Source organism: Arachis duranensis, chromosome 4, assembly GCF_000817695.3.
Source record: "Arachis duranensis cultivar V14167 chromosome 4, aradu.V14167.gnm2.J7QH, whole genome shotgun sequence".
Taxonomy (NCBI): domain Eukaryota; kingdom Viridiplantae; phylum Streptophyta; class Magnoliopsida; order Fabales; family Fabaceae; genus Arachis; species Arachis duranensis.
The window spans coordinates 110884236-110896349 of record NC_029775.3 but is presented as its reverse complement, the minus strand read 5'-3'; the positions used below and the strand labels follow the sequence as shown (position 1 = coordinate 110896349).

The window sequence follows — 12114 nt, the reverse complement described above, 5'->3', positions numbered from 1 at the left end:
TCATCGGAATCCTCGTCGGAGTCCTCATCGTATTTACCCTCTTTCTTCTCTCCCTCTGCCTCACCTCCCGCCGCCACCGCCGCCGCCGAACCGTTGCCGGAAAATATTCATCCGCTGGAGCACCACCAGCCAAGGAGATCCAGGAGATAGTCCACCTCCCTGGACCACACATGCTCCGGCAGCCTCAGGCGCCGGCGCCGGTGCCAGAGATTCACGTTGACTTCGGAAAAGTGGAGCATCGTGTGGTGGTACACTCTGATAACAACAACAACAGCAACAATAGAGGAGTGTCTAGTGGTGAAAGTAAAGGAACTGTTAGTGGCTGTGAAACGACATCGTCGTTTGGGAGTGGGAGTGTCGTTTTGGGGGTTGGTGGTGGTGGTGTTGGTGTGGGACCTGAGGTTTCTCATCTTGGTTGGGGAAGATGGTACACTTTGAGAGAACTTGAAGCTGCTACTAATGGATTGTGTGAAGAGAATGTGATTGGTGAAGGTGGTTATGGCATTGTTTATTCTGGCGTTCTAAGTGATGGTACCAAAGTTGCTGTCAAGAATCTCTTGAATAACAAGTATGTGTTCTTTTCTTATTCTTCAATTCAATTCTAGCTTTTGAATTCTTCTGTTGGTTCATATTTTTTGTGGTTGAATTTGACATCAATTTGGTGATAATCATTTCAATAGTGCCATTCCTTCCTTGAATTCACTTAAGTTTTACAAGTTTAGGTGAAATCTTGAGTTTGATTACCTTGCTTCCCAGCTTGTTTGTTTTGCATGTTTTATTTGATGCTTCTGCTTGATTTTTTTATGGGGTGTGGCTTAAGAAATTTCAATAAAACTGAAATGTCTTAATTGCCTAATGATCAATGGTATTTTGATCTCTCTTTCAATGTTGAATATGTGTATGTTAGTTTTCTTTATTTAGCTCATGCTTGATCTAGGTGAATTTGTTTGAATATAGTAAATATATTAGATGAGGTGTCAATTGTTGTTCAAATGTTGTTTTCTCTCATGCAATTTAGCTCATAAAAAACTTGGTTTTCTTAAAAATTCATGATATTAAGAGCTTTGTTGATATTTTGAATTGGAAGAAGGACAAAGGAACGTCTTTTATTATTAATTGTTGCTCCTATTCCATGTGATTTGAAAGAAATAAAACAAAGTTTACACACACATATAATTGGATTATACTTCAGAACACAGTTCTGAGTTTTAATTGCACCTTCTATAATAATTGAAATAATTGACACATTTATTAAATTAATAAATATATATACAGTTGTTCTCTGTCCTTTTTAATTATTTTGTTGATGAAACCAGTGAGAAGTATCAAAGGGCAATGATTGGCTTTTTATTGTAGGCCAGCATTTTCTTTTGTTTTACTTTAACTACTGCTTTCTACTTTCTTCCTTTTTTTATTTTTAATTTTAACTGTTTTTTCACTGTGTTGTCCTTGTCTTTTATAGTTAGGACTTCATCATCATTTCAGTGAATTACTCATGGGAAGGAAAGAATCAAGCCTCTTTTCGGCTCCTTGATCTCATATTGCTGAATTGATATGATGTTGTCACTTGTCATGATTTTTTGCACTCATTGCGTCTTTTGGATTTTCTTGCAACTTTCTCTTTTGGATTACTTGATGTTGCTTACTAGTGAAGGTTCACTAGTCCTTTTCTTGATTCTTGTTCTTGTATTTTTCTTTTGCATAGGATGTGTTAGGTAAGTGTCTCATGACAGAAAATACAGATACACTGAGATAATAGAGACGGAGGTCCATGTCTCCGTTCGGGTGAATAGAAAATTGAACAAATTTTGTCTGAAAACAATCATAGTTCGTCGATTTTTATATTTACCTTCTTTTCCAAACACATTTATATCTCAATGTTTCTTGTTTAACTCACTTTCAGGGGCCAAGCTGAGAGAGAATTTAAAGTAGAGGTAGAAGCAATTGGTCGAGTTCGACACAAAAATCTTGTTAGGTTACTTGGCTATTGTGTTGAGGGGGCCTACAGGTATTGATATCTTTTTGTCCCAAAAATATAAAGACAAAAATACAAAACCATTAATGCTAAAAAAATTTATTTGGTTCGAGAGATGTAATATTGAGGCATGGCTTTGTTTTAATTTACAGGATGCTTGTGTATGAATATGTGAACAATGGGAATCTAGAACAATGGCTGCATGGGGATGTTGGACCTTTAAGTCCTTTGACATGGGATATACGCATGAACATCATCTTGGGAACTGCAAGAGGGTACCGAAATTTCTGACTAATTTGCATATTTCAGAACTGAATCTGTGTTGCTGCTATGATATGAATGTTTTTGGTCACTGTGTTTGTGTTATATAATTTCAGATTGGCATATCTTCATGAAGGTCTTGAACCAAAGGTTGTCCACCGGGATGTGAAATCGAGTAATATACTCATTGATCGCCAATGGAACTCTAAGGTTTCTGATTTCGGGCTCGCTAAACTTTTGTGTTCTGAGAATAGCTACGTCACAACTCGAGTGATGGGGACATTTGGGTTAGTATGATTAGGCTAAGCTTTTTTCTATACATTCTCCCGAATTATAATTAATTCATGGACACCACTAATGCTTTAAGGCCACAGACACTGAGCCTTTCTCTATCTCCTTTTGTAGTTATGTTGCACCGGAGTATGCCTGCACCGGAATGTTGACCGAAAAGAGTGACGTTTATAGCTTCGGGATACTCATCATGGAGATAATTACCGGGAGGAGTCCTGTCGATTATAGTAGACCACAAGGAGAGGTTAGAGGCCATAACCAACGGCACCATAACAATTTATAGATGATCCCTCCATCCAACAATAATTGTCAGATTGTCAAATTCAGTACATCACTTGAAATAATTTGCACCAATTTTGTCAATATGACAGTTGTTATGGGATGGACAAACGGAGTATTTCCTTTTACAATTTTGTCCTTCCTCTTTTCTTGTGCTAATTGCGAAAGTTACAAATCACAGGTTAACTTAATAGATTGGTTGAAGACTATGGTTGGGAATAGAAAAGCTGAAGAGGTAGTTGATCCTAAGCTCCCTGAGATGCCAACCTCCAAGGCCCTTAAACGTGCTATATTGATTGCCCTTCGATGTGTTGACCCTGACGCGACAAAGAGGCCTAAAATGGGACATGTGATCCACATGCTTGAGGCAGATGATCTGTTATTCCAACATGTATGTACTTTTTGCTTCCTAAAACTTAACATTGATCATGACTTGATCAAAAGCAAGCTAAATTTTTTTGTTCATATATGCTGGGATGAAATTTAAATCTAGAATTTCATGCATATTATCCGGACCCTTCACTACCAAACTAAGTCCTAGTGACTTAATACTTTTTTTTTCTTGTTTGTAGGAACGAAAAACTGAGGGAGAATCTTCGCGTTCGCAACGACAAGAGCGCAAGGACTCAGATTTAGATAAGAGGATACCAGATGGAGGGATCACTGATCAAAGTGAAGATGATACTAGTAGAAATCACCAGCAGCATACTAGGTGGAGATGATAAATTATAGTAGTATGATAATTATTTAAGTCATTAAATAGCAATATGTTCTCACTCTTTTTTGTCTTTAGTAATTTCCCATTTTTATATATTTATTCCTAGCTTGCTTTTTAAAAACAAAAAAAAAAATCTAATTTTTTTCTTCTTTTGATTACATAATTTTGTGCCTGTTGTTAGTGACACCAATTTGGGATCCATATTCATGTGTATACTACTATGATTCATTATTATAAGTGAAAAAAAAAAAATCTTGTGTTCATATGAAACAATTTTGGATAAGTATTACCCTACAAAAACAGAAAGAGCTGAAACAGAATGAAGAATGAGACCACTTTGGCTCCTACATTTTTGGATTTAGCATTTGCATAATGGTCCCATAATTAAGAATGTAACAGTGCTAATTTGTGGCCCCTCAATTAGTTATAGTTGCTGTGCTCTGATTGAGCATTGAGCACCACACCTACCATCCAGCTATGTTGATAGGAGCAATTTGATTGATTGCATCAACATCATTGCCAACTCCATTGTTGGATTCTTGTGGGAAAATGGACCTTCCTAACAGGGGTGATCACTGATCAATGATCATTGATCAATGTCAACTTGTGTGAAGCTTTTTGTCATTTTGGCTTGTTTTGAATTCTATCTTAGACAATGCAAACTTTGTCCATTGAAGATGAATTTAATGAAAATTGTTGGATGCTGATTGTGGATGTAGTACACCTTTTTGTCTCACCATCTTTCAAACAGTTAGTTTCTTATGATCACTATCATAAAAGTAAAACTACATTGCTCTTGAGGAAAAAAATTATATTGAACAATTAAATTTTAGTCTAATTTCTAGGGAAAATCTTAGCTGTACAATTCTGGGTATCCTTGTATTTTATAAAGAGTATACCCTTTAATTTGATAAATGACAACTACTCTGCTACCCTCTGAAAATTGAAGAGTATATTACCTTATTATACATTATTGCATGATAAGTTGATTCTACATATTTTTAATACAGGAAATAATTTTTTTAACCAATACAACTTGGGGTTAAAGTTTGTACAAGAACTCATTTGAAACATGCATTAAATGTACTCTAGAGTTTAATTAAAATATGATACTTCATATTCAAATAAAATACAATGAGATATTTATTTTATCTGCATAATTAGACTTATCATGTAATGTTATATCATAGAGGATAATTAGTTCTCCAATTTTCAAAAAATACAGAAGCAATATATATTATATATCATCTAATTTTAGGTGACTTCAGTGTAATTTACTATAATTTCCTATGTGCATTTCTGCACTTTTCATTGGTAGTCACAACACCAAATACATATAATACCATTTATTATTTATTTCTAATATATATGAAATTTGTTTAGCCTACAATGTAACTAACTATAACTAACCAATAGATTTGTGGTAGGCATTGATGATGAAAGTATAGGTAGTTAAGTCCTTAATAGTAGGCAGAGTTATTAATTAAAAAGGTCTAATGATATTGCCTTTTCTTGCTTTGCTTATCATTTCTATAACCTTCAAAGCAAAAAATGTTAAACCTAAATCTCTTGCAACAAACTCAATGTCTTCAAAATTTCAATTAAATGTTACCAGCATTATTTAAAGTTATGGTCCTTTAAGAGAATTTAAAATTGGTTCCTGCTCAAATAAATAAGGGTAAAATATATTTTTTGTCTTTGAAATTTGTTAAAAATTTTAAAAATATTCATAAATTTTATAATTTTATTCTAAAACTTTTCGATTTACATCAAATATATTTCTAACGGCTAATTTTAAAAAAATTTAAGATCAATTTAGCAATAATTTCACAAAAACAACTTTCAATACAAATAAATCAGACATAATTGTCATACATTATTGCTAGTTTTATCTTTAATTTTTTGAAAATTTAGTTACCAGATATATTTGATATAAATTAAAAATTTTGAAACAAAATTAAAATAAAATAAAATTTAAATTTTTTTTTAAAATTTTTGATAAATTTTAGAGATAAACAATATACTTTTACCCAATAAATAAATTCTCTTTTTTTTTTAAAATTCTTTTCCTTAAAAGTTAAAACAATTCATTTTGGATCCACCAAAAAGCATTTCAATTTGAAAAATTGAAGGAGTGTACACTCAAGTCATGTGAAGTTTTAATGGATTGATGGATTGTTATAGGTATCGTCGTGTGTGGTAGGGTTCTGATGATGAGCATCATGGCTCTCATAAATGGGTTACTATTACAATTGGCTGATTCTTATCTCATGCTAGTTATGTCAACGGAAAAATGATTGTACAAATATTATGAACTATATAACAAAAAAGATTGTACAAACATATTGATATAAGGATTGTGTTGAAGTGCACTACTTGTTTAGTAATAATAGGTAAAAAAATGAAATAAAAATATTATATGAAACGATAAGGTCAACAAGTGCACTTCTAATAGGGTCTATAAAGCCAATGAATCATTAACAAAAGGCAAGAACAACATTATTGATTAGCTAACATGACAACTAACAATGAGGAGAAAAAAAGAGATGAGAGTCACTTTAGACGACCACAACAACAATAATAAAGCTTTATTTTACTATGTAGAGCTGGTTACATGGATCAAATGATACTATTAAATTTTATTATGTATTATATTTACAAAAAGATCGTTTACATGTAAATTTTATTTGACTATCTCATGGATGGTCTTCCTCTACCTTTCACTCTTTATCCATCTTCAATCTCATCCACCCTCTTGATTGGGTGTTCTGTCGGTCTTCTTCTCACATATTCAAATTACTTGAGACGCGATTTTACCATCTTTTTTACAATAGGTGTTATGCGTATGATTATTCATCCATCTAATATTTTCATCTCTGTCACACTCAACTTATGTTCATGTGCCCTTTTGGCCTCTCAACACTCTGTATCATAAAGCATAACCGATCTGATAGCAGTGCGATAGAATTTACTTTTAAGTTTTAAATACACTTTTTTGTCACATATAAAACCAGACGCACTCTGCCATTTTGACCAACCTTGGATCCTATGATTTACATCTTGTTCAATCTCTCCATTATCCTGTATCACAGGGGTGGCAATGGGTAGGGTAGGATAGGGTTTGGATCCAACCCTAACCCTACCCCACAGATTGAGAATATTCCAATCCTAATCCTACCCGTTCTTAACCCGCGGATACCCGACCCTACCCGTGGGTTACCAAAAAGATGCAACACTATTATATAACTTGATGATAATTTAAAATAGAATTTATTTTTAGGGTAAAGGACAAATAGGTCCCTGAACTTTTAATTCTTGGACATTTAAATCCCTGAAGACTGAAAAATACAAAACGCTCCCTAACCTCTCAAAACGCCGTACAAATTGGTCCCTCCGTTCAATTTGTATCGCAACATGTTACGGATTCAGGTTACCTGGTGCCTATGTGGCGTAGCAATGGGTACGTGTCTCTAGGATGGTGTGAACGGAGCTAACATGGTCAACTGCAAAAAGGTTATGGGACATTGTGGTCCTTGGGTCCTAAAACGACGTCGTCTTTCTTGTGTGCCCTATGTCTTCAAATGGAACCCAGTCGCCGTTGCCGTTGTCATTTCTGTGAGAGGTTGAGGGTGGTGGTATTGTGCAGTGTTAAATGGCTAGCGACGAAGCTTCATTCAGCGTACGACGCATTTCACTACCGTCAACCGTGAAATACGTGAAAGCTGCAGAGGAGAAAGATGAGATTGCTCCGACGTGTAAATGTGGAGTGTACGTCATATTGTACAAATCGAGGACGACGATGAACCCCAATATATTGTTCTTTGGATATCCATTCTTTAAGGTAAGTTGATGATTTATTTTAGTGAGTTTGATTATACAGGCGCTGTTTATGTGTTTTTTGTTTTGCAATGATGAACATGCAGCTGAAAAATCCTAGTCATTGCAAGTTCTTCTTATGGTTGGATGACCATGCTTCAATAATAAGAGTCCTTGATAAGTTAATGACTGAGAACAATGTTGATGATCTGAAAGTGTATCTTGGTAAGAAGGTAGTGGAACAGACTGACTGATTTGAAAAAAAAGCTGTTGCATCTAGAGAGGAAGAAAAATGTTCATTTGTATTTAGTTATTCTTGTAGTGGTCAGTGTAATTTTTGCTTCCGTTATTGCCAAACTTGGTTGAAAAGTGAGAAATAGTTTCAAAAAATGATGTAATGCAGTATGGGATGAGTTCTCAAGAGTTGTATACTTTTTGAATAAAAGTATTGTATTAAATTATGCTATATCCAGTAAAGGATGAAAAAATATGTATGAAAAAAATCTAATCTTGTTGTATATTTGGTAGTAATTTGTGTTGTTGTTGTTGTTATTAGGTGTTATTAAATGATGAGCATTGCTCTTGTGAGGGACAATTTTCATAATGTACTTATGTTTATCCTTTGATGAATGATAATACTGTTGCTGTAACATCTTGTGTTTAAATAGCTATATATAATATCATGTTGATGGTCTGGGTATGTAAAAATGATTAAATAATTTGGATCATTAAACATTGAACCATAAGATAAGTTCGGAGGATTACAATCCTAACAAAATTTGATAAGCAGTCTCATAACAGGTCACAACTTGAGCATCATAATTTTGCCAAAAAAATACTAGAATGCATAACAAATGAAAATAAGTTCGTCCAAATTTTTACATCAGCTATGAGTGACTTCCTAAAATATCAACATCATTTCTTGGAATTGTTGACTCCTAGGGTGGGGATGAACTGAAATATTCTTTTAGTTCCAGTGCTTGCTGCAACCAGAGTCTCATCAGATGATCCTTCAGTTGCTTTTACACTTGGCTAATGTGATCCTTGAACATGTTGTTTGCCATCATCATTTCTTCTAATTGGTTGTTTTAGTCTCAAGGTTCTGTTGGTTGGCCTTGATGGAACTCTGGCTGGAAGTTTGAATGAAACTTGGCCTTGCCTTGCAGAAATAGTCACAGATGCAGCTTCTGGAGCAGCTTGTTATTGGACCACATATAGAGTTATGGTAGCTGCAGAATGGTTCTGGTTGGTTGGAATAACTGAGTTATGCTCCTCATCCTGAAATGAAAAAAGACAGTAAAGTCATCAAACAAATTAAAAAAACACAAATATGTCCTTTAATATTTTTAAAATGGACAACTAAATCCTTCAACATTTTATCGGGGGGACATAAAGATCCTTCGTGATGTCAAGTATCTCTGCCTTAGGTGCTGATTGTGACAGTGGTAGAACCACAAGAGAAAGGTTGTTTTGGGTTTACTTCTTTGATTTATTGGTCTTAGATTTCCAATTTGGGTTGGATGGCGCACCCTTGCAAGTCTTATAATTGTGCCCTATTTAACCACACTTGCTGCAGGTCACATAGAAACTTCTCTTCAATTTTTCAATTTCAATAACAGTTTCTGCTGGGTCTTTCTGCCTATTATGGACCTTTGGATGATCAATTGGCCTCTTAATGACAGGTGTAGCAGGCCTAGTCTGATCAGTCCGTATCCAGAACTCTTCACTAGTAACAGGCTGGATGAAGTGCTCGTAAGTCTTCTTCAACGATTCCATGCATAACCATAGATGCACATAATCTTCCACGTTGTTATGTCTTTTTCTGATTGTTGCAACTGCATGAGTGTACGGCATTCTTTTTTCAGAAAATCCAACAAATTGATAACAGGCATGCAAGTAAGGATAATTATAAGACAAATGCAATTAGACAAATACAATTTCAAGTAATAATAATGCCAGCAGGAAGGCCAAGACAACAAAGAACAAGTAGAGAAATACAATTACACACTGACCAGTTAGTTGTCATCTGTTACATGTGCATGTATGCTTGATCAGGTCCACATCCAACTTAGATCCCTTGTATGTGACGTCAAATCGCTTGCGCTCGTTATCACCAATCCATTTTGCAGTCTATTTGTTACTTGGCTTGACAAGCCATTTCAACCTTTTCTCTTGAACCGGTGCAAGCTTTCCGTGATGGCAGTTTATTAGTCTCTTGTGCTGAACCATACGCCTCATGAGGTAGCAGTGCACTTCCTCGCACATTGTGAGTATAGGCTTGCATCTGTACTTAACAATCTTGGCATTGAAAGACGCCACATATTGTTAGTCAGGTTGTCCACTTTTGGACCATGACTGAAGTAGGCCCTTACTCATATTGCAGGATCAAATTTCATCAGGTATGACCAGGCATCCTGATTAACTTCCTTCAGCCTCTCCATTGTTGCCTTGAACTTAGGTATAGTCGTGCATATTGCACAATCCCACACAATTTTTCTTATGTATAAATCCTTGAAACGGTTGATGAAATTCTTCCACATGTGCATGACACAATTCCGCACATGTGCATTCGGCATTATCTCTTTCAATATAGGCATCAGACCCTGACACAAATTGATTCAAGAAGGGTTTTCATCAAATTGTATGATAAGTATTTAAATTAAATTGAGAAAGTCACTTACTAACCTTTTACTGGTCGGACATAAAAGTTCAACCATGTTGTTGTATATCTCCAATGTCCTCTTATAGTAGGGTCATAAACCACTTCCATGACTCCTTTGATTCAGACCTTGCCACAACATATGCAATCACATAAAACTGGTTATTAGCGTCTTGTGCCACAACAGACAGTAATTGGCTCCCATGATAGGTCTTGAAGAATGCTCCATCCAAGTGAATCAAAGGCCTGCATCCACTCTTAAATCCCATCTTGCAGGCATCGAAACATATATACATTTTGTCGAATGTTGGGGGTACTTGTGGCTGGGGAATAACATCTAGCAAGGCAGTAGACCTTGGATTGCTTCTATGTATCTCCATTAGATAGTCCCTCAGCTTCCCATACTGTTCTATCTCATTTCCCATAATCCTATCTTTAGCTTCCCTCACAGCTCTGTAAACCATTTTAGGGTGTAGAACTAGATTGAACTCTTATTTTAAGAAATCAATAGCCTCATGTGTGTTCATGTGGGGATGGGTGGTCATCCTTCTCTCCACTTTTTTCGTGATCCAGTATTGGTCAGCTGCATTGCTTCCCAGATCTCTTACACATGTATGTTCACTCCTATAGGTTTTCACTTAGAAACACTGTAGCTATTTATTGTATGAGAGATGAGCAATCCAAAGATAATCCTTACCCTTGCAGCCAACTCTAACCCTTTTCTTATCATTTTTAATCCAGACCAACTCCTTCCCTCAGCAATAAATGAATCCTTCACAACCTCTTTGAACCTCTCTATTGTAGCAAATCTTGTGCCTAGCTCAAATCTGCCTTCTCCAAAGCCATACTGTTCATCAAACTTAAGCCAGTGTGGTTTGTTCCCTTCATCCTTCAATGAGACAGGGGTATGCAGCTCTTCAGACTCGTACTCAAACACAATGTCCTCATGATCTGTGCCTACATCACTGACATACTCTGCAATGGCTAGCCTCATGCTGGGCTCCCTACTAGGCCTAGATTTATTGGGTTGCCTTCCTGGCCTACTTGTGTTGGGCTGTTTATCAGGCCCAGTAGACCTTGAGGAACCTTCACTAGCTGAACCCACCCTTCTTGCTTTAAATCTCTTCCTTTTAAACTCATGTGTTGCTTGTTTTTTTTTGTTTCTCCTTGGGTTCAATCCTTTTCCTCGACGATGGAGACACTTGTTTCCTCTTTCCTTTGGCAGCTCTAACCCTTATGCCCTCATCATCTTCACCACTCTCACTCCCACTTTCATAACCAGCTGGTGGTGGTTTATACAGCTCATCTTTCTCACTGCCATTGCTATCATTGTCAGTAGACGAGTCATCCAACTCCTCCAAGTCATTTGGATTGACTTCTTCCTCAACCTAATAATTTTTCTCACATTCACCATCTGCGATTTCAGGTTGGTCAATATGATGGTCAAAGAAAATGTAAAACTCATCCATGTATTTGTTCCTCAACTTAGCCTGTCGCATTTGGTTGATCCCTGCATCCCCCTTCAGTACATGCAACCCTGACTCCATATCTTTGCTTTTTGGATGATACCAGTAAGTCTTCTTATACGATTGATATCCTAGTCCTTTGAACATCGTGACCAGATTCCCGAAATTGACAAAATCCAAGTTCATCGGAGAAAACCTCTCCACTTGACCATGCAGGTAGACTAACTCATCGGTAGCCTCCCTTGAAAAGTTGCCCCCATAATGGAATACGGGAATACCGAATACATCAACCATCTGCAAAATTTTTCAATCCATAATACAACACAAAACAAATAACGGGCATAAGCAGAACAAATTTGAACAACAATGTACTTACCACTCTCCACGACAGACGCAGGTAGAGCCACAAAGCTTCAATGGATCTGTTTCACGAAACAGCAACAACGACAACAAGTATTTTTGAAGGAAAAACATAAGTGCTAGGGCTTCCTATAATTGTCTTTGACTGATATGGGCAGCATTGGCAAAGCTCATAAGAACCATTACAAAATGTTTTCTGAAAGGACGCCGTCGTAGGGCCCAAGGACCACAATGTCCCATAACTTTTTTTTGTAGTTGACTATGTCAGCCCCGTTCACACCATCCTGGA

General features: G+C 36.2%; 1 protein-coding gene across 1 annotated transcript; it reads left to right on the top strand.

The window, feature by feature from the left end:
* LOC107485862 (probable serine/threonine-protein kinase At1g01540) lies at window positions 1–4150 on the top strand (the record flags this gene model as incomplete). Its single annotated transcript, XM_016106402.2, is given in 7 exon segments — window positions 1–568; window positions 1904–2008; window positions 2128–2250; window positions 2353–2523; window positions 2642–2771; window positions 2988–3197; window positions 3379–4150. Coding segments are annotated over 7 exon segments (1457 nt in total), but the record flags the coding sequence as incomplete, so codon positions are not given.
* Between the last annotated feature and the right edge of the window lie 7964 nt (window positions 4151–12114).